This window comes from Gymnoscopelus microlampas (assembly GCF_963454915.1).
Source record: "Gymnoscopelus microlampas genome assembly, chromosome: 4".
NCBI lineage: Eukaryota > Metazoa > Chordata > Actinopteri > Myctophiformes > Myctophidae > Gymnoscopelus > Gymnoscopelus microlampas.
This window is the reverse complement of record NC_139941.1, coordinates 48,759,833-48,783,330: the sequence shown is the minus strand read 5'-3', so window position 1 is coordinate 48,783,330 and position 23,498 is coordinate 48,759,833. Positions and strand designations below refer to the sequence as shown.

At 43.0% G+C, this 23,498-nt stretch overlaps 1 protein-coding gene across 1 annotated transcript in view; it reads left to right on the top strand.

The window, feature by feature from the left end:
• The window catches only part of kiaa0825 (KIAA0825 ortholog), a gene marked incomplete at its 3' end in the record, with an annotated part of 226,214 nt that overhangs the window by 60,539 nt on the left and 142,177 nt on the right, over window positions 1–23,498 (top strand). The window contains exons 11-15 of the mRNA XM_084055537.1: window positions 4,164–4,444; window positions 11,794–11,944; window positions 16,627–16,817; window positions 21,184–21,432; window positions 22,454–22,573. Coding sequence (XP_083911663.1) covers window positions 4,164–4,444; window positions 11,794–11,944; window positions 16,627–16,817; window positions 21,184–21,432; window positions 22,454–22,573 — 992 coding nt within the window. The remainder of the gene's footprint in view (window positions 1–4,163; window positions 4,445–11,793; window positions 11,945–16,626; window positions 16,818–21,183; window positions 21,433–22,453; window positions 22,574–23,498) is intronic.

Sequence of the window (23,498 nt, the reverse complement as noted above, 5' to 3'; positions counted from 1 at the left end):
TGTGTGTGAGTTCAGCCCTTAAAATTTACACACCTATACAAGTGAGTTATGAACCCCGGCTGATCATAAAGCCATAAAACAGGATCAGGTATACCACCATATCACTGCTGTCCGGGCAGAAACCTCTTATCTCCATATTCTTCACTTTTTGTGTTAAATTAACGCCCTATACTTGATCATACTGCAGCATCACACAAAAGCATCAACTGTAAAGTAGATCTACAAGCTCGTGCCGCTTTTCGAGCTTGTAGATCTGCTACTGTATACTCTTTGCTGTTTTGGAATCCTGAAAGGTTTTGGACAGTGGTGGAAAAAGTACTCAATTTTTTTTACTTAAGTGAAAGTATCAATACGGCAATGTAGAAGTACTCTGTTACAAGTAAAAGTCCGGAATTTAAAATGTACTTGAGTAAAAGTACATAAGTAAATGTACTTAAAGTACAAAAAGTAAAAGTAGTCATTATGCAGAATGTCCCATTTCAAGTTTTCAAATGTATAAATATCTTTTGAAAATAGCAGATCTACAAGCTCGCAATGCATCGCATCGTGACGCATTGCGAGCTTGTAGATCTGCTATTTTCAAATGGCCGAAATGTATACGGCTGAAGTGGTTAACTTATGTTTTGTAATAATAATCTAAATCTAACTCAAGTAACTAAGTTTGCAAATAATGTAGTAGTGGAGTAAAAGTACAATATTTGCCTCTGGGATGTAGTGGAATAGAAAACTATTGGAAATTGGAAATAATCAAGTAAAGTACGAATACCTCAAAATTGTATTTAAGTACAGTACTACATAAGTAAATGTACTTTGTTACTTTCCATCACTGATTTTAGACATATGAGGTTTCTACCCGACAGAGACGATATATTTCTCAGACTCTCTCAGGAGCTACTACCAGTTTGGTCCTGTGAGCGAAAAAAGAAAAAAGGGCCAGTTTCCATTTTTCAACAGAGGGAAAAACTCAATACACGTTCCAAAAGATCAATCAATCATTCACATTTACAGGTTATACTGAGCTCACGGAGTCATTCCTGCACTCCATTACGGCTAGATCTCATAGAGGATCTTGTCTTCGACGTTATACCGTTCGATGGAGGGAGATCGTAAGGTTGTCAATCGTGTCAACACTCGACGTGGTGTGGACACGATTGACAACCTTACAATCTCACTCACGCTACTTTTTTCCCTCTATAAAAGGGGGAAGGGCGCTCCGGTGGGGCTAAAACAGGCCTGAGAACAGATAGTGGCCCCGGTTGGACAATCAAGTCAATATCTGACTGCATGAAGTCGTTAAGGAGCTTAGCTGAGAAAGAGAGGAGAGAGAGAGAGTGAGAGAGAGAGAGAGAGAGAGATCTCCTGTCCATTCAGACACAGACAGACAGCTCTGTAACACTCACAGTGATCCATCAGCTCACAGAGAAGAACTATTCGGATTCACATACTAAAAAGGATCCCTGGCTAATAAGCCAAATATGCCTTAATACATTAGAATTGCTGGACCACACATGGACAAATTACATCATCAACCTGCGTCGGGTGTTGTCCCCCCTTTAGTAAAAGATTGACTATTTCTAAACTAAATAAAATATTTAAGCAACATGATTTATTTCAAAAAAGTTTTTAAAATTGGCCTCAGGTCTAATAGGTTAATGGTTTCAAGGTTACTGTGATGTGAGGGAGGAGGTGTTTTTGAAGAGAGGATTTGGAACCATGCCTGGCAGACTGGAAACAGACACAATCCTGTCCCACGGCCCACCACCACAACAAAGGGCCGCTCAAACTGCAGATACCGACTGAGGGTGCGAACGCCAAGTGCAGGGAGTCTATTACTGAACCCTGTAGTGCCCCTGAGCAAGGCAATGCTCCGCTAATTGTCCTTGTTCATGGTAACTCCACTGTCACTCTCTGACTTCAATATACAAGCATGCAGCATGCGCATGTAAGTGCGCGTGTGCGTGTATGTGTGTGTGTGTGTGTGTGTGCGTTTGCGTGCGCAATCTGGGAACCCATTCGGTAAAAATAAAAAGGTTTTGCCTCTGGGGGAACCACCTCCTCTTTTTTTGTGTAGAAACAGCAACTCAATTTGGCTCCTCCCCTTTCTTAGTCCACTTCCTCCCATGTGCTTCTGTGTTTATTCCTACTAACAACAACAACACTACATGTTAAGGGCAGTGGTGCCTGACACAGACTCTAGCTGTTAGCAGAATCTGTCTTGAGAGAGATTAGTGTGTGTCTGTGTCTCCCATGCAGCCCCCCTAGAGAGCTTAGGGTAGTAGGGTCCCTGTGGGAGGTTCTCCGGGACAAATAGTGTGAAAGTGAGATAAGTGCTGCTTGTTGTGGGGCTGAGCTGTGTGTGTGTGTGTGTGTGTGTGTGTGTGTGTGTGTGTGTGTGTGTGTGTGTGTGTGTGTGTGTGTGTGTGTGTGTGTGTGTGTGTGTGTGTGTGTGTGTGTGTGTGTGTGTGTGTGTGTGTGTGTGTGTGTGTGTGTGTGCGTGCGTGCGTGCGTGCGTGCGTGCGTGCGTGCGTGCGTGCGTGCGTGCGTGCGTGCGTGCGTGCGGTGCAGTGCTACAGGTCTTCTGAACGCAGACGACTACCGCCAACGTCTCTCTCTCTCTCTCTCTCTCTCTCTCTCTCTCTCTCTCTCTCTCTCTCTCTCTCTCTGTCTTTCACTCTCTCTGACCTTTCTTTGAACCTATATTTCGTCTCTGTCGAGGTGGAAACCTCATATGTCCAAAACTGTTACTTTTCAGGATTCAAATTAAAAATGAGTGGCCCGTATGGCTGGTGTAGCGGTCCGGGCACCTACTGTAGGCTGCTGATGCAACCTGACAGCGTGTCGCGGGTTAGAATCCCTCTCTCTCTCTCTCTCCATAACTCTATATTGTTCGTTCCCTGTCACGGATTGCAGCTTTAAGACATGGATGTTACTGTTTGTATATTGTGAGTATAATACTATAATTTAAGTTCATGTACAGTAAGTGGATTGTATGCATCTCCCTATTTATGTTTTATATCTTACTAAGATTGGCAAGGAATATCACTTCAAACGCTAGCCATGTTTTGAATGGGGAATATAGGTTGCTGCCTTCAGGAAGGAGATACTTCGTTCCAAAATACAACAAGATCAGACTAAAGAGGTCCTTATTTGTCCATCAGTCGATTTTGAGGCTTAATCTAGAATCTGGCCGGGGCGGGGTAGGCTGAATGGTGGACATTGCTCTTTTCTTCATGTTTTCTGTATGTACTGTAATTAGTTTTGCTTAGTTTCTGTGTGTTATGTCAAGTGTGTGTATTATGTGTTGCATCCATGGCTGCTGAGTCACAAGACAAATTTCAGTGAGACTTGTTAATTAAGTAATATCGTATCGTATTTTACTACTGATGTTTTAAGATGTTAAAATATATCCTCTCTGCTTCGAACTGTGGATCTCATAATCACAGTGGCTGCTCAATTGGCACACGACCGTCCCAACGTAATCACACGTTCATTAAGCTATATCTCTGTGCTCGTTAGGCGTAATGCTAGAAAGTTACAAGCACTACTCCTAGGAGGAGGACTCCTTTTGGAGTCTGCACCGCTGTTCCCATCGCCCGGGCATGGGGACAACTGAGGTGCGACTGGGGAGGGAGGGTTGGGTGGGCTGTATCTCTGTAGTCAACAGTCGTAATTGCGAATGCGGAAGGATCCGCCCAAGTGGAGCTTACTATGAAAGTCTGCTCGGCTTGTGTGTGTGTCTGTGTGCAGTGCACTGCCTGGGTGCGGCCAACAGAGTGCGCCAGAGTGCAGCTACAGTCAAAACACAAACACACACACACACAAAGTCTGTAAATATACTATATTTTCGAGCTGCGTTCGCTTCCAGCGTTCGCGCGTCTTACTTGTTATCTTTATTCATTTAGTTTTTTCTTGTTGTGCTTCAACAGCTTTCTTAACAATGTCTAATTCACCTAAAGAACGACACACACTGATACTGATAATTACTTTGCTATTGTTCTTAGTGTTATTTTTTGGGGGTATATACATATGTATACAGAGATAAAGGGGGGGGGGGGGGGCAAAAAAAAGGGAATATAAATTGTACATCTGTACTGTAACTATGTACTTCCATAATAAAAAAATAATTAAATAAAAAAGATCTCCTCTCCTCTCCCCTCTTTCAGTTCTGCGGTACCATCATGGGTGAACTGGACGGCCTCCTCCCCCTGGCTGTGGCCTGCAGCTCCTCTCCTGTCCTGGAGGTGCGCTGCAGCTTCGTGGAGGCGTGCGGCCGGGCGACCTGCTCCCTGCTGGAGCGCCTGGAGCACCGGGCCCTGGAGGTGCCCTCCTCCAGGGACCCCCTGAGGGACCTGCCGGCCCTGCTGGCCTCCTGCATCCACGTCCACCAGCGCCTGGTCCACTACCACCACAGGCTGAGGGACCACACCGCTACCAAGGCTAGGGTGTAAGTTAGAAGGGCTGTGGGGGTTTCTTGTGGGTGTGTGTGTGTGTGTGTGTGTGTGTGTGTGTGTGTGTGTGTGTGTGTGTGTGTGTGTGTGTGTGTGTGTGTGTGTGTGTGTGTGTGTGTGTGTGTGTGTGTGTGTGTGTGTGTGTGTGTGTGTGTGAGTGCGTGCGTGCGTGCGTGCGTGCGTGTGGGTTGGTTTTATTAGTTTCCAATATCCTACCGGGTAACCCCCCCCTGCCAGGTGATAAGAAGCGGTCTGCTCACTCCTCATGCAATGAAGGAAGCATGAGCTCAGTTCGGAGCTCTCCCCAGGCTGGCAGCTTAGGCAATTGGCACTGGGTGAAAAATTATAAAAAAAGATAAAAGAAAAGAATCACATACATTATTAGAGAGGAGCATTTTCTTTACATGTGTCTGAGTGCATGTGTGTTTTCTATGTTGAGGCACATCTATTTGTATAGCACATTTCCTACACTAAGGCGATTCAAACAGGGGCGTCACAGCCATTCACTGTGTGTACGACGCGACATCCTCACTCTCACAGATCCGTGATTTCATACCCCCCACTTTTTGAAAAAATAAAATATATATATATTTTTTGACAATAAATCGGTGAAATCAGGCAAAAATAAGAATTAAATAACCTAACCCTAACCCTAAAACCGAAATAAAGTAACCATGTAGCATGTAGAGCATGTAGATCTGCTATTTTTGAATAGCCAAAGTGTAAATTATGGGGTATAGTCCACCGAAAGTCCATCCCCCCCACCTTCTGAGAGCCTGTGACGTCCCTGGATTCAAAGTGCGCACACATTCAAAGACATGAAAGGCATTTAAAAGCATAATAAAATTGAGGAATAAAAAAAATACTATATTGAGTATTATATTGTGTAAGAACATTTTATACTCATAGCATGTGGGATTGAACCCCCTGGTCAAGTGCTTATAGACTACGTCCCGGCTCCGACCGGCACGAACCTCCGTCATTCAGATTTACAGTGTTGCTCCTTTACACACACACACACACACACACACACACACACACACGCACACGCACACACGCACGCACGCACACGCACACACACCCCCAGGGGGACCCCCAGTCAAACACTCTTGATCGTAAGTTTAGACAATGCTTTGACAGGTACATAACTCTGTCCTATCGAAGCAATTCTCTATACATCAAAAAACTGGACCAAAATGGCAGCCAAAAACAAAAAAAAGTTTAGTTTACTTCATCACATAAAAACCTGTGGTTATTATTTGTGGGCGTGCGTCCCTTTTGGCCCACAGCACAATATACTCCATTGTATCCACCAATACACACCTTAAAATTCATTATTATGTGTAAACTGTTTAATGTTATAGTGTAGAACATAAAAATGTTTGAGTCTGGAATCTGGATTTCAAACTATTCAGAGTTGGCGCATGCAGGCCACAGATCTCTAACAACTACAGTATGTGTTATATACAAGCTAGATACAAGCTAGATATACAAGCAGATATACAAGCAGATATACAAGCTCAGAGCGCGGCACAGAGTGCCGTGCTCTGAGCTTGTAGATCTGCTATTTTACAAAAATAGTGAAAATTCGTTTTTTAGATTTTTCAGAAAAAACTACGGTATATCAGTTGCTATGTCAGTGGTGCTCACACTTTTTCTTGTCAAGGACCCCCATTTATATGATTTTGGCCGCCGATCCCCATCAAAATGTGTTGTTCCAGGGACCCCCCCCCCCAAAGAAAAGCAAAGATTTGAGTAAAAAATGTTAAAAAAAATATATATATATATTCAAAGATTTGCACGAAATGTTCATGTTTTTTTTTTAAATAGCAGATCTACAAGCTCTTAGTGCTACGAAATTGTAGATCTGCTATTTTTGAATAGCCAAAGTATACAAATTATGGTTATAGCTAAAAAATCTAAAATGACACAGATGCGTTCCCGGTCTAAATGGGTTAACTGGCATACAGAGTAACATCGATGTGTGGCATAATAACTGGCATACAGTAACAACGCAGCCTCACCGTGTTTGGTTTGACCCCGGGGAGCAGTTACTAGACCCCTCCCTTTATGACCTACTGTACCGCTAATGGAGACCCTGTTTTAAAGTCAATCCTATGACTCACTGGAAACCAGTGCAGAGATGTGTGTTCAGCTCTCTTATAGTTCCAGTTAGAACTCTAGCAGCTGCTTTCTGAATGAGCTGTAACTGTCTGATATTATTTGTAATACATTTTATTTATTTAGAGTTGCCAATAGTTTTTATTCCCCCATATTTTTCTCCCAATGTAGTCGTTATGCCAATTCCCGAATTCCCCATACACTGCCAGGCTGGAAGGAAAAGAAAGACATTCCACCCACATGTTTTAACCCATTGAGACCTGAAGCCGATTCTCCTAAATCTCAACAGTATTCTGAAAAACGTATGTTTCTATATCAGTGGTGCTCAATCTTTTTCATATCAAGGACCCCCAAAATGATATGTATTTGGACGCAGACCCCCATCAAAATATTTTGTTCCAGGGTCCCATGAAGCAAAGATTTGAATTAAAAATGTTCGCTTTAAAAAATATATATTTTCAAAGATTTGCACACATTTTCACAAATTTTCAAAAATAGCAGATCTACAAGGTCGTAGCGCGGCACTCGGTGCCGCGCTATGAGCTTGTATATCTGCTATTTTTGAATAGCCCAAAGTGTAAAATAATGCTTTTTAGCTCAAATCAAAAAATGACACAGTTCCAGGTCTTAATGTTTTAAAGTGGAAATAGAATAAATGATATTGATATAAATAAAATGATAATACTTGTTGTAAGACTATATATTTCCTCATTCAGTGCCAGAAATTAATTAATTATTTAATTCGCCAGTGCCAGCGTTTTAACACATTTTTGGAGACCCACAGAAAAGAAAAAAGAAAATCCAATGACGATGTACAGTAAACACCAGATGTCTTTGGGGAAAAGACGAGAGTCTCTTCTTTCATCCGAAAAAGGTTATCTGCAGTTGAATATAGCTTGTTTTCTGTAATCTGGGAAACGAAAGGCTAGGCTGTGTGTTTTTCACTTCCTGTCGATTTGATCCAATGAAATCCAATGAAACTGGTCAGATGACCAATGATATCCAATGAAATCGACAGGAAGTGGAAAACACACAGCCTAGGAAACAGGTGAATAAATCTGATAATGTGTACTCTTCTTCGGGAGTCCTAGGGTCGCTCATAGGTTGCGGAAGAGCGCCCTCTATCGCAATCACTGAAAACGCCAAATGACACGTCTATAGATCAATGGCACTGAAGCGTTGTATTTTTAAATGACGTCACATGACATCAATGGCACTCACAGAGTTAAGGTCAGGTCTATAATGCATTATAGGCAGATTATAATGCATTATAAATGTTCTTACATAATGCATTATAGACCAGACCTTAATATACAGTGTTTACTGCATAAGCTACTCAATTGCGCTATAATGACAGTAAACTTGTAACGTGTTAAATGCACTCCTGGCTTCTGGAGGAGTCACAGGATGAACTGCTGGCGAGGACGTGACAAATGTTTTATCTCTTAGCGTGTGCAACGCACGGAAACACCATGAGACGTAACGGAAAACAAATTCTCTACAAAATTAAACCCCCCTGTTGGTTGGCAACTTACCCAAATATATCGTTGCTGTCGGGGCAGAAACCTCTTATCTCCATATGAATAACTTTTTTTGTGTTTTTTTTGTAAATTAGCGCCCTACTTGATCATACTACAGCATCACACAAAAGCATCAAAAGTAGCAGATCTACAAGCTCGAAACGCGGTGCGAGGTGACGTGTTTTGAGCTTGTAGATCTGCTACTTCTGCTATTTTTGACAGTGGTGGAAAAAGTACTATTTTTTTTTTACCTAAGTAAAAGTATCGATACTGCAATGTAGAAACACTCAAGTCCGTAATTCAAAATTTACTTGAGTAAAAGTATCGATACTGCAATGTAGAAACACTCAAGTCCGTAATTCAAAATTTACTTGAGTAAAAGTACAAACGTATTCGTATCAAAATGTACTGAAAGTACAAAAGTAAAAGTACTCATTATGCAGAATGTCCAATTTCACAAGTTTTCAAATGAATGAAATGTATAAAAATCTTTTGAAAATAGCCGATCTACAAGCTCACAATGCGTCACAACGCGACGCATTCTGAGCTTGTAGATTTTCAAATGGGCGAAGTACATACAGGGCTGAAGTGTTTTATGTATGTTTTGTAATAACAATAAAAATCTACAAAGTAACTAGTAACTAAACGTTTTCAAATAATTGTAGTGGATTAAAAGTACAATGTTTGCCTCTGAGATGTAGTGGAGTAGAAGTTAAATTATTATTATTATTAAAATGATTGAAAATTGGAAATACTCCAGTAAAGTAAAAGTACCTCAAAATTGTAAATTGTAAATTTGAATCCTGAAAAGTAACAGTTTTGGATCATATGAGGTTTCCACCCAGACAGAGACGATATAACTCCACATGGCCATAATTGTATTCCATTCCATTTAGTTTCATAATATAACGGAAAAATATCGCCGTCTCCGTGCGCGTAAAAAGATTTACACCTTAGAATGACACCAAAGGAGCAATGGAAACAGCTGTGTTTCACTGCGAAACACACTATTTGTTGGATTTATTGTTGCTGGTCCGGGGAGGGTTGTGTGTGTGTGTGTGTGTGTGTGTGTGTGTGTGTGTGTGTGTGTGTGTGTGTGTGTGTGTGTGTGTGTGTGTGTGTGTGTGTGTGTGTGTGTGTGTGTGTGTGTGTGTGTGTGTGTGTGTGTGTGTGTGTGTGTGTGTGTGTGTGTGTGTGTGTGCGGCTCCGTGTGCCAGACGTACTAAAAGCACCAGAATGGAGCTGTAAAAGACCTGGGATGGATGTCTGTGGGAGACATTCTGTTCAGGAGCTCTGCTCAGACGCAACACAACACAGGGCCCTGTCCAACTGAAGAGTCAAGAGGTGAAGAGAGAGAGGGATGGAGAGAGAGACACAGAGAGAGAGAGAGAGAGAGAGGGAGGGAGGGGGGTAGAGGTAGAGATGGAGGGAGGGAGAGAGAGAGAGGGAGGTAGGGAGAGACACAGAGACAGAGAAAGAGAGAGAGAGACACAGACAGGTAGAGAGAGAGAGAGAGACAGGTAGAGAGAGAGACAGACAGACAGACAGACAGACAGACAGACAGACAGACAGACAGACAGACAGACAGACAGACAGACAGACAGAGAGAGAGAGAGAGAGAGAGAGAGAGAGAGAGAGTGAAGAGGTGAACAAGGGTTGAGAGGGGAAGTGAAAGATCAGCATGTTAAAATCAGTATCAATATATAAATGACATGACACTGATTTCAACATGCTGCTATTTTCAGGCTTTTCAGAGTGAAAAGGTGAACAAGGATTGAGAAGAGTAGGGAAAGAACGTACAACTGATCATACCTCTAAATTAAAAAAAAACTCTCCAGTTTGGTATGCATTAGGCCCCCGGAACCCCATAACTCTCTGAGATACAGAGAAGCACAGTTGTATACCAACAATACAGAATGTTTTAAAAATTGCGGAAATTGCTTTGTATCGAGAGGGAGGGGTTCTGAAGGAGAGCAACAATTACATTTAGTTTTCTTTCGGCTAATTATTCCCATCGGGGGGGGGGGGGGGGGGGTCACCACATGACGGGTCAAAAGTTTCCATCTGGTTCATGTTTTCATGCGTCTTCCTCGGTGACTCCAGCCACCTGCATGTCGTCTCTCACCGCATCACATAAACCTCCTCTTTGGCCTTCTCCTCCTCTCCTCTCACCTGGCCAGTGGTGGAAAAAGTACTCAAATTTTTTACCTAAGTAAAAGTATCAATACTGCAATATAGAAATACTTAACAAGTACAAGTCTGGAATTCAAAATGTACTTGAGTGAAAGTACGAAAGTATTGGCATCAAAATATACTAAAAGCACCAAAAGTAAAAGTACAAATGTTTGAAAATAGCCTAGGTATAAAATAGGTCTAATGTGGTTAATGTATGTTTTATAATGTAATAATTTATATCTGCAAAGTCACTAGTAACTAAAGTTTTCAAATAATTGTAGTGGAGTAAAAGTACAATATTTGGATACGAGATGTAATGGAGTAGAAGTAAAAGTATTGGAAATTGGAAATACTCAAGTAAGGTACAAATACCTCAAAATTTTACTTAAGTACAGTACTTAAGTGAATGTACTTAGTTACTTTCCACCACTGCACCTGGCACTAGTTCCATCTTCAGCATCCTCCTCACATGTCTGAACCATCTCAACCTCGCCTCTCTCGCTTCATCCCCAACAATGACTGACAGGTGCTAATGACGTCCACATTGTGGTTTTATCGACCCCATAATATACGCCTTTAACTTTTGCCCCCCTCCCCTTCAAAAGGCATTTTTGGGACCCCCCTATAATGCCCCCTGCTCCCCCTTATTCTGCGGCCCTCCGGTACTGCAACACCTGTAGCGCATGTCCCCCCCGCTCGTAAACTGCCTCCTACTGTCTGCAACCCCTTCTGAAATGCCCCCCCCCCACCCCCCCACCACACCACATGCTTTCGGCTAATTCAAAAGAGCACTTCACCCGTTCTCAACCTTATCTTCATAAATCAAGAGACCAAAAAAAACATTGAGAATGAGTGACCACGAAAGGTACGGCCAAGATATGTGTGTATGGTAGCAGTGGTGGAAAACATATTACAGTTTATTACTTAAAGTAATACTAGGTAACTTTTTCAACAAAACTAAAGTTAAATTGTATATCTTTTGTGAGTGGCAAATGTTTCACAACAGGTGGCTCGTGAGCCTTTCCCGCGAAAATGACGTCATCCGGCCGGAAAACGGAAACGGAAATGCACCGGTTTCCTGTTTGGCCAGGAACTACTGCACCAGTTTCCTGTTTGGCCAGGAACTACCGCGCTAATAACAAAAAGGAATCTCACGCTGTTTTTAAGAGATTGTAGGATTTGAAGATTGAAAAACAACAGAAAAAGAAAACACAGCTCACGGTAACTAAAACTAAAGAGCTTGTAGATCGGCTATTTTCAGAGCGCAACACCCCAGCGCAACTACACATAAAATGACTTGTCGTTTAGTTCTACTGGACCTCATCTCCACTAGTCCATCACTAACATTTTAGTCTAGTTTTTATTTGTTGACGAAATTGTCAATATTTGTAGTCTTAGTTTTAGTCATTGCTGCTTCCTTTTTCTTTTGTTTTTCTTTTGTTTTCGTCAGTAAAAAAAAAGGTAGTCGACGAAATCAACACAGGGCCCTATAAATAATGCTAATAATGCTAATAATGCTTCCTGTGCAGACCGCTGACCTTGCTGCCCGTCCAGAGGTACCAGGAGATGGCCGAGGCTCTCAGAGAGCAGCTGACCAGCTACTGCGTCCAGGTGTGTGCCACCTGCATCCTGCAGGACGCAGAGAGCCATCACTGGGCCGACCCCAAGCCCTTCTATGAGGTAAAGTGGAGCCGCTATCAACTATCAATTGTTTTCTTAGTGAGTATTCTATCGCTTAATTGAATACTCCAGAAGCCCCCCATTTTTAAAATAATTTGTGTTTTTTTTTATATCAACGAATCGACACAATAGATTTTTTATAATCAACTATTATTACTAGGGCTGTCAAAAAAAATCGATTCATGAATAAATCGCGATTCTTAATGCCACGATTTTAAAAATCGATTTTTTAAACATTTTTTTATTTTTATTTATTTATTTATTTATTTATTTATTTATTTTTTTTATTTTTTTTATAAAATCGCAATAAATCGCAGAATCGAATATCAATTAATCGCAGAATCGCAATTTTAATCGAATCGGCACCCTAGAAAATCGCAATAAATCGCAGAATCGCAATTTTAATCGAATCGGCACCCTAGAAAATCGCAATAAATCGCAGAATCGAATCGAATATCAATTAATCGCAGAATCGCAATTTTAATCGAATCGGCACCCTAGGAATCGATTTTGAATCGAATCGTGAGGTAAGTGAATCGTGACACCCCTAATTATTACTATAATATCAAAACTATTTATGGCGTTTTTTGTGTAGTTTTCATACAGGCTGATGTCTTTATTCACGGTTCTGAAAGCTAATAAAAATCACCCTGGTTCCGATAAAGATTACGTCGCTTTATACCCACATAATATTTACGTTCTGTGTGAATGTACTCATGACACAAACTGATATTTAAATAAAACTTATTTTTTCACCGTACATTTAACAAATGAAAAGTAATTATTTATCACTATTATTATTTAACTGCCACTAATGCCAGAATACAGAGAATAAATGTTTTTAGATCTCTTTTTCTTGCTTTCTGAAGAGAGGGGGCAGGCATAGCAGCCAAGGTCAACTCAAACGTTGATTCACCGTCATTATTTCACATGGAGTATTTCATTCATAGTCGGCCAAGAACTATATTCATGTGTCGGCGACACAGATGTGTCTGTTGAATGAATATTTTACAAAAAGGAAGAATTACAAACGTTGTGAGAGTCAGGGTCTGTCTGGACCGGAAAACAAAGCAGCCCTGAGCCGTGTCAGAGCCCACAACCCTGGGATGGGAAGAGACAGAACCAGACAGAGAAGCCATGCCTGACTGACAGCCTGACAAGTCTGAGGAGGCCCACCAACAAACCACATGTCACTGACTGTACTGTGCATGCACAGAGGAGACACGTGCACCACACACACACACACACACACACACACACACACACACACACACACACACACACACACACACACACACACACACATACACCTGCACACAGCAGGTCTGTCTAACCTCTGTGACCTAAGGAAGGAGGAATAGAGAAAAAAAAGGGGGCAAACGCCAGGCAGCTGGGACAAGAGAGAGAGAGAGAGAGAGGGGAGAGGGGGAAGTGGGGGTTCGGTTGGTTTAAGGGCATGAAAGTACGGGACATTTCGGGGGGCCCCCTTGCCTTGCACTGTTTTTCCCAGACACAGGCCCCGGTGCAGACTGCAGACAGCTGGATCCCCCAGAGGCCCCTGAGGGGCTGCTGCTGCATAGCGCACAAACGTCCCAGATGTTCCTTTCTCAAAGAGCGGCTGGTTGGAAAAGTAACTAAAGTACATTTACTCAAGCGGAGCGGGAGGTGCGTTGGTTGGTGGTGGGGATGAAAAGAAACAAAGAAAGAGAGCGAGAGAGAGAGGGGGGAGTGGGGGGGGGGAGTTTGCCAAGGACGAGAGTTCTCCAAAATGGACAAATGATACCGTAAAATGTGTAAGGTGCTTCACTTGAGTTTGTAATCTTAAGCAATGTGAGGTAAAATATGAGCTGTTTGTACGAGGAAGAATAAAATATGACTTCCAAGGAGCAGTGTGCTTTACAGGGGCAGCGCCTCAGGGAGGAGAAGGGGTTAAAAAGTGTCTTGCTCATATAGGGACACTTCGACACTCGGCTACTGACGCGCCCTGAGGCATCCCCAAATTAATTGTTTAATGTGAAATATTCGCAAACACTTTTACGTTGTTTTTTTTTTGTTGCTGATGTTTTTGGACCGCTGTATAACAGCTTTTTAGAATGAGGCAGGAAACGGTGGACACCCACGGCTCCTCTAGGTGGTCTAGGGGTGGTCCAGGATCCAGGTCTGGGGTTGGTTCTGTCCAGACCAGCGGCAGAAAGGATGTAAGGTCTAATCCCCCGGACACACACACACACACACACACACACACAGCTCGGTCACGCTCTCCGTCCAACACAGATCTCTAAATTACGTATACTCCAGAGGGCAGCTTAATAACTACTTACAACCGTCTCTGTCATTAAATGTTTCAATTAATTGAGTACAAAGGACCCCAATGGAAACAAGCTTTCTTGTTAGGCTTTCTTGGGTTTACAATCCTATTAGCAGACCTTGTATTGAACTGTACTGTCCTGTGCTTTTTTTTTTTAACTGCTAATAAAGTATTCAATCAATAAATCAATCAATTAGCAGATCTACAAGCTCAAAACACGTCGCTTCAAGTTTTGATGCTTTCGTGTGATGCTGTAGTATCATCAAGTAGGACGTTAATTTGCCAAAAACAGAAAAAGTTAGAATATAGAGATAAGAGGCTTCTTAGATCCGGACCACCCATCTGACCTCTTAAAGGGGAAGACCACTCATTTTCAACATTGAACTATGTCTTTAATAAACCTCAGAGCTGTTGTGTGGAAATAAGAAAAAAGCCCCCCCCCTCTATGTTGCCTAGAACTGGATAATTGATTGAGATCATGTGATCAGTGACATACGCAGGGTGTACTTTTGGCTGAGGGGTCGGAGCCAAAAGTTCTAAGGTGCTCAACAGCTCTAAGGTGTATTAAAGACATAGTTCAATGTTGAAAATGAGTGGTCTTCCCCTTTAACCCGGCAGCCGAAAGGCTGCGAATGCTTTTGAGATTTTGAACCACTACCCCACACACTTAGAAGACCGAGGTCGCCCAGGGCTCTATAGGCCTACTAGATCCTCTAGTATTTCCCTCCACACACGCCGAACACAGCCCATCTACTTGTAGACCAGAATAGGGAATGCTAGCGTATAAAGAGCCAACTTAAGGCCAGGTTTACTAAGTACAGACGGTTCAAGTGGTTCAAGTTGTACGGGCTAGACGAGGTGAAAGCGACAGGAAAATGAGAAAAAGGCAGAGGAGGAAGTTTTTGAGGAAAGATTGTTGGCGGGCGTCACCATCTTCCTCCCTCATTCACACACACACACACACACACACACACACACACACACACACACACACACACACACACACGCGCGCGCGCGCGCGGAAAACTGTGCGTTGTGGAGGCGGCCTTGTCGGCCTGTCGGAGGTTCAGCGTGAGGCTAATTATGTGCGTTCTTTATGACACCGGCTAAACCGAGCCGAACGCACTCAGTTCTGTCTGAGAGCAATTAAAACCACAGGATGCCAGGATAATGGACGCTCCCCCTCTCCCTCTCTCTCTCTCTCTCTCTCTCTCTCTCCCTCTCTCTCTCTCCCTCCCTCTCCCTCTCCCTCTCCCTCTCCCTCTCCCCCTCTCTCTCTCCCCCCCTCTCTCTCTCTCTCTCTCTCTCTCTCTCTCTCTCTCTCTCTCTCTCTCTCTACTTTACTCTGTGATGTTATAGTCTTCCTCCTCGACTGTGTGTGTGTGTGTTTGCGTGCGTGCGTGCGTGCGTGCGTACGTGAGTGCGTGTGCGCGCGTGTGTGTGTGTGTGCGTGCGCGTCATGCGTTCCCCAGATGCGAACTTTAAAGCAGCGCCTCTCAGCAGGGGAGGGGGGTGAGATGAGTCCAGGTGCAGAGTGCAGGTGGCTCAGACAGACCTGTCTCTGTCTCCACTCCTTCATCCACTCCTCCGTGGTTTCCTCTCTATCTCTCTCTCATTCTATTTTTACCTCTCCTTCTCCTCTGTGTGTTGCTCTGTGTTTTCTTTGCACTCCAGATCTTCATATCACAACATATCATTCATATCGTCGCCGTCTGGGGAAGGAACCTCTTATCTCCATATTCTAACTTTTTGTGGTTTTTCGTAAATTAACGCACTTCTTGATCTTTTGTTCTGTTTGTTCTGTTTTTGTTTCTGTTTGTGTCTTCATAGTATTTTCATTACATAGATTTCAGAAATTGTATTTCGAAATAGTATTAGATCGTTGAGCAATAAGGGATAGGACTAGATACGTTTTTAACTTCATCCTATGGCCTTTTAGAACACCCCAGAGTACAACATGTATTTGTTTTCATATTTTTATAGATATTATTTTCTTATTTTAAGTGTATTATGTCTATTTTATGTATTTATTTTTGTCTTTTAACAGTGTTCGAAATAAACCAATCAATCAATCAAAAATCACACTACAGCATCACACAAAAGCATCAAAAGTAGCAGATCTACAAGCTCTAAACGTGGCGCGAAGCGACACGTTTAGAGCTTGGAGATCTGCTACTTTTGATGCTTTTGAATTTGAATCCGGGAAACGTAACAAATTTGGACATATGAGGTTTCCACCCGACAGAGACGATATCATAACCTCACCCCCACTCACTCACTTTCTTTGTTTCCTTCCTGACCCTTTTTTCTCTCCTCTTAATATATTTTTTCTCCCTTCTCTCCCTCCCTCTCCCTCCCTCTCTCCTCCCCTCAGGGCGAGCGCTGTTCCTTCTCAGTACAGATGTGGTGGTACTTCCTGGCGGGGCTGCGCAGTGACATGTGGGCGGTGCTGCCGGGCCGGGGGGCCCGGGCGGTGCTGGGACAGGTGCTCTGTGAGACGCTCCAGCTGCTGGTGCAAAGATACGCCGGGGCCACGCCCTCCTACAAGAGACACCTACAGATCAGGTAATAATATAATGGCCCGTTTATTCTGAACTCCGCCACTCTGTGGTACATATCAGCTTAAAGCCTCATTTAGTCTGTCGGCAAGCAGTTATAGGATCCATTCTTGGGTCACAGACCCATTTTTATGGGTCGCGAGAACATTCTATCCCCACACCGTTCTCTCCCTGCTCCCCTGCACCTCCTCCATCCATCCCTCATCCCCTCACCGTCTGGTCCTGCTCCACGGGGCTCCGAGTGGGTCCCGACTCCCTAATACACAGAGTCCTGGACCTGTAGCGTTAGCACATAATAAACACACTCTCAGACACCCATACACACATGCAGTGGTGGAAGAAGTACTACTCTGATTGTGTACTTAACACATTCGGTGCCAGAGGTTTATTAAAACAGGGTACATCTAGTGATGGCATTCTTACCATTTACGCCGCGCTGTTTACGGCTGTAGACTCCACGACGAGGACGCGGATGTAAACAAAGGCTGCGTGCACGATGGTGGAGGGTCCCGACTTTCGCCTGGAACAATAATATTTCTAACGCGATCCGCCATTGCAGAGTGATCGCCCATCGAAAACGTCTCGTTTCCACCACGTTAAAAAATAAATGGAGATATGAAGCTTTTTCTCAAGGAAAAAAATAATTATAATGGATGCGGCCGGATGGGAGGTTGTTTTTTTTTGGCATGGATCCTCTTCCGTCCTCTCCTTCTTTCAAGCTCTGTGAATCATTCCAAAGTTGCGTTAGAGCGCCCCACGTGGAAAAATAAATAAATAATAATAAATCTCAGTGGCACTCAGTGTGTTGAGTAAAAGTAACAATAGCACAATGTATCACTGTTAGGGTTATGGTGTGGGGTGCATGTACGTGTACGGCCCTTGGGGGGTGGAAAGATCACAAGAGGGGGGGGTGTCTGTTTGGAGGTAGTCCAACATGTTGACTTTGACCTCTTTATTGGTAAAATAACATGTACATTGTACAATTATTTCCATTGCAGTCCTTTCTCATTATGTAGAGATGCATGAAGTGTTGAATGTGTGTGTGCATTTGTGCACGCCCAAGCACCCATGGGAGAGAGTGTGGGTATGTCCTTCCACATTGTAAGACACAAGGTGTGGGGGTGCATGTACGGCCTAATAGCAGTGTTTCCCTACCTGGAGCTACAAGCTCTACACAAATCGTCTCTTCTGAGGGTCCCTGGCACAAAGCATTTTTCAGATGATGGTCCACGGCCAAATACATCCTTGACATGAAAAGGTTTGAGAACCAGTGCTCATAGAGGTCTGTCTGTCTGTTTGTCTGTCTGTTATCTGTTTCTCTCTCTGTGTCTCTATTGGACCTGAGGCCTTGTCTTTGTAGAGATAGTCACAAATCGGTCTGTATGTTTATAGTGCTATATCAGTCCAACTTGTCATAAAGAAAAAACAATTCAGAAAGAGGTCCCCAGCAAATACATCAATTTGGGGGTCCTTGACATGAAAATGTTTGAGAAGCACTGTTCTAGGAGCCTGTGTCTGCAATAGCACTTACTGTAGTGTATGTACAGTCAGTGTTTTCCTTTCCAAACAGCCTGCTGTGAGACAAGTCCAGATGTAGTTGGGATTTTATGACAACCACACATTATTATTACTGCAATAATGTTTGCAATAATAATTTACATGCATGTGTTTTCCTTGTTTTCCAGAGGCATATACTGTATATATATTTGGGCACAAAAAGTTTGAAAACCACTGCTGTGTAGACTGGACTAGAGCATAAAGCCGCTCGTCAAAACTGACCCATGAAGTTCAATATATTGTTGCTGTCGAGTGGAAACCTTCTATGTACAAAATGATTCCTTCTTTATCATTATTAAAAAACAAGTGAAAATAGCCGGTTTACAAGCTCACAATGCGTCGCGATGCAACACAATTTTGACTACTTTTGTGTGACACTGTGTGTATGATCGAGTAGGGCATTCATTTACGAAAAAAGAGAAACATGAAGATACGAGGATATAATCCCAACATGAGTACCAAATGTCTACTTCACCTCTCTCTCTCTCTCTCTCTCTCTCTCTCTCTCTCTCTCTCTCTCTCTCTCTCTCTCTGAGAGAGAGAGTGAGAGAGAGAGATAAGAGATAAAGAACGAGGGAGTCTGAGGATGATAAACAGTTCTCCTCAGCGCAGCGAGGAGACAGTTTTATGGGCATTTAAACGTGGAAGGGAGGACTTTAATGGTTGAAATGAAAAGCCAGCAGTTACACTGCAGCGCTCTGCAGCTGTAAACTGACTGGGAGGGGAGGCTGACCATGTGATGATGGCGCTCCGTCCTGATTGGCTGGGAGGGGAGGAGGCTGACCATGTGATGACGGCGCTCCGTCCTGATTGGACCGTGGTAATGTTACATCGCGCCGTGATGATGATGATGGTCACATTCTGTTCAAGACAGTGGTTCTCAAACCTTTTCTAAGTCTAGGACCCCCAAATGTATATGTATGTGGCCGCGACCCCCCCATCTGAAAGGGTTTTGTGCCAGGGAACCCCGGAACAGAAGATTTGTGTTAAAAACAATTCAACAACAATTCAAACTCTGATATTTTTCAAATTGTTTCTTAAAAATAGCAGATGTCCAAGCTTGCAGCGCGGCACAAAGTGACACGCTGTGAGCTTGTATATCTGCTATTTTATGCGAATGTTCCCACCAGAATAGAGATGCTATAGGGTTCAAGCGGTTCATGTAAAAAAAATAAGATTTGGCGGCCCCCTCTGTAGTAACTTTGATCTACGAGCTCGACGCAAATCTTCTCTTCTGGGGGTCCCTGGCACAAAACATTTTTCAGATGATGGTCCACGGCCAAATACATATACATACATTTTCCTTGACATGAAAACGTTTGAGAACCAGTGCTCTAATGAGGTCTGTCTGTCTGTCTGTCATCTGTTTCTCTCTCTGTGTCTCTCTATTGGACTCTGTTGGTGGTGATGATGTCACCGTTGGGAATATAGGGATGCTCTGTTTAGTCTCTCTCTCTCTCTCTCTCTCTCTCTCTCTCTCTCTCTCTCTCTCTCTCTCTCTCTCTCTCTCTCTCTCTCCCTCTCTGCACACTTCTGTCATTACCGTCTCTCCCAGCCAACTAATTATCACAGGAAGTTGCTGACAGGCAGCTTGATCTGTCGCCAAGAAGTTTGCAAAATCACGTTGAGACGTACAGCATCATGTGATGATGATCATTACGTCATATAACATGGTGTCATTACTTAGACCAGTGGTTCTCAAACATTTCCATGTCAAGGACCCCCAAATCAATGTGTATTTGACCGCGGACCCCCATCTGATTATATCTTGGGCCAAGGAGCCCCCATACAAGATTTGTGGTGTTAGAAATGTCAAAAATATTAAAACAATTTCAAAGAATGTTGAGATTTTTAGAAAATAACTGATGCATATAGGGCCCTGGGGGTCCCCGGACCCCACTTTTAGAACCCCTGCATTAGACCACGGACCACCATGACTCTGAGAGTGTACATTTGTACACTCTCAGAGTTACTCCCACCTAAGGGTCCATTTGGCTCCATTTGTACACTCTCAGAGTTACTGCCACATAAGGGTCCATTTGGTTCCAAACAATCAATCATTTTGCTGGGGACCCCCTGGAACCATCTCAAGGACCCCAGGGGGTCCCCGGTCCCCACTTTGAGAACCACAGACTTAGACTGGCTGTTTTGGCCAAAAGTATGCCATGAAAAGGGTTAGTTTTAAGTTTGTGACTGATGTCACTGACGTTATTGATTCTCGAAGGGAAATTCAGATATCCCATATAGCTCATATACAGGCATACATCAAGGTTAGTTAAGAACACATCACAAAAAGAGGGGGGCACAGATTAAAACTGAGAGAAGACGAATATAAAATGTATTATGAATAAGCATATAAAGCATTAAAAGATGTCACTGGGAATAATAATGATCCTTTGTTATTGCACATTCTGTAGACCCATAGATACCTACAACTAAAACTATTAGTCATGGAGTTAAAGAGCAGTGCTGGAAAGTAATTAAGTGCATTATTTAAGTACTGTACTTAAGTACAATTTTGAGGTATTTGTACTTTACTTGAATATTTCCAATTTCCAATACTTTTACTTCGTCACGATGAGACGCATCGTGAGCTTGTAGATCTGCCATTTTCAAAAGACTTTTACTTGTAACAGAGTATTTCTACATTACAGTATTGATACTTTTACTTAAGTAAAAAAATGTAAGTGCTTTTTCCGCCACTGTTAAAGAGCCTAATTGCTGTCTGTACCAAAGTGTACTCTACCTCCTGTTTCCAGGTGTATAATAATACAGTCGCCCCCGCTTATAGCTTCCTGTGTGTCTGTCCCTCCCAGGTGTGACATCACGGCGGTGCTGCTGTACGTGGAGCAGCTGATGTGGAGCGTGTGTGACAGTCCAGAGGCCCTGCTGGGCACCGCCGCTCCCTGGCACCCAAAGGTCACAGAGCTCACAGCCGTGACCTCTGGAGGAGGAGGAGAAGAAGGAGGAGGAGGTGGTGACTGGCCGGCCCAGATCCACAGCCTCTGTCAGCAGCTCCTGGCTGTGATGGTGGTCGTCGCGGCGCCCCTGGAGATGCTGCATGGGTAAGTATCACTTTAGATTCGTTGCTGTCTGTTTGTTTGTGTGTTTTTTCGTAAAATAAGGCCCTACTTGATCAGCACAGGGTTATTAAAGTTAACGAAAAGTAACGAAATAACGAAAACTAAAATTGGAAAATATTTTTAGTTTTAACCCATTAAGACCTGGAACTGTGTCATTTTTAGATTTGAGCTAAAAAGCATTATGTTACACTTTGGGCTATTTTTGAAAAATCGCGAAAATGAGTGCAAATCTTTGAATATATATATTTTTAAAGCGAACATTTTTAACTCAAATCTTTTCTTCTGGGGGGTCCCTGGAACAAGATATTTTGATGGGGGTCCGCGGCCAAATACATATCATTTTGGGGGTCCTTGACATGAAAAAGATTGAGCACCACTGATATAGAAACATATGTTTTTCAGAAAACTGTTGAGATTTAGGCGACATGTAGAATCGCCTCAGGTCTCAATGGGTTAACTGAACTAAATAAAAACTAGAATAAAAAAAAAGATAACTAACTGAAACTGTATTGTGTTTTTAGAAAACTGAATGAAACAAACTGAAATTATAGACAACATGCCTTTCATTTTAGTTTTTCTCGTTGATTGTCCAACAGTAACTGAATATATATATATTTTTAATGGTATCTTTTGTTGAGTTTTTACTAACTGAATTAGAAAAAAAGTCAAAACGAACCTAAACTATAATGAAAAATCCAAAACTATCATAACCTTGCACAGTGTCAGACAAAAGGATCAAAAGTAGCAGATCCACAAGCTCGAAACATGTTGCTTCACGCCGCGTTTTGAGCTTGTAGATCTGCTACTTTTGCAAATTATTTGTTATTTGAATCCTGAAAAGTAACTGTTTTGGACAGAGAGGTTTCCACCGGGCAGAGACCATATAATATGTCACTGACAGACTGGCTGAGGGGCAATACAGACGGACAGACAGACAGCTCATCCTCACTGTGTGTTGTTGTGTGGTGTGTTGTTGTGTGTTGTGTTGTTGTGTGTTGTGCAGGACGTTTGTGAGTGCTTCAATGAAGGACTGCACCCCCCCACCACCACCACCAGACCCCCACCCTGATCTACACTGGCTGACCGCTCTGCACCCTGACACCTTCACACTGGACACTGGACGGTAGGAAATACACACACGCACGCACGCACGCACACACACACACACACACACACACACACACACACACACACACACACACACACACACACACACACACACACACACACACACACACACACACACACACACACACACACACACACACACACAACACAAACACATACACACAAAATCATTCGAAGACACACACATTATAATGTAGACACATGCACACATACATAGACCTGCAAACACATACGTACATGTAAATATACACACACACACACACACACACACACACACACACACACACACACGCCAAACCTTTGGCACGCTGAGGCATCACAGTGTGTATGGAGAACCATATGTGAGTGTTGAGTCCAGGCCATATACCTGTAGATATATGACCTTCAGTGTGCTGATGGAACACACATGACATCAGGAGGGACGAAGGCCCAATGCTACGCCACTCCACTGATTGAGGCCTTTACGCACACACACACACACACACACACACACACACGTGTGCGTGTGTGTGTGTGTGTGTGTGTGTGTGTGTGTGTGTGTGTGTGTGTGTGTGTGTGTTATTGTTTATGTGTGTGCGCTGTGTCGTGTGTGTGAATGTACGCTGTATATCGTGAGTGTGTTTTTGTCCGGTGACTGCACTGACCCTCTCCTCTCCTCTCCTCGGTGATGTCATTGCATGTTGATGAGTCACAAATCAAACGAACCCCATTTCTTTCCCCCCTCCACTTTTTTTCCATTTCTCCAGGTTCTTGGAGAAATTAGTTCATTTTTATGGCCTCTTTATTTCTTTGCATCCCAGGTCCACCCTGCGTTGAGTATTTAATCGATTTTTTTTGTAGAATTTCTCCAGAATATTTTGTTGTACTTCAGTAAAAGTAAAAAGTATTGGCATCAACATAATAATAATTTTGAAAAGTAG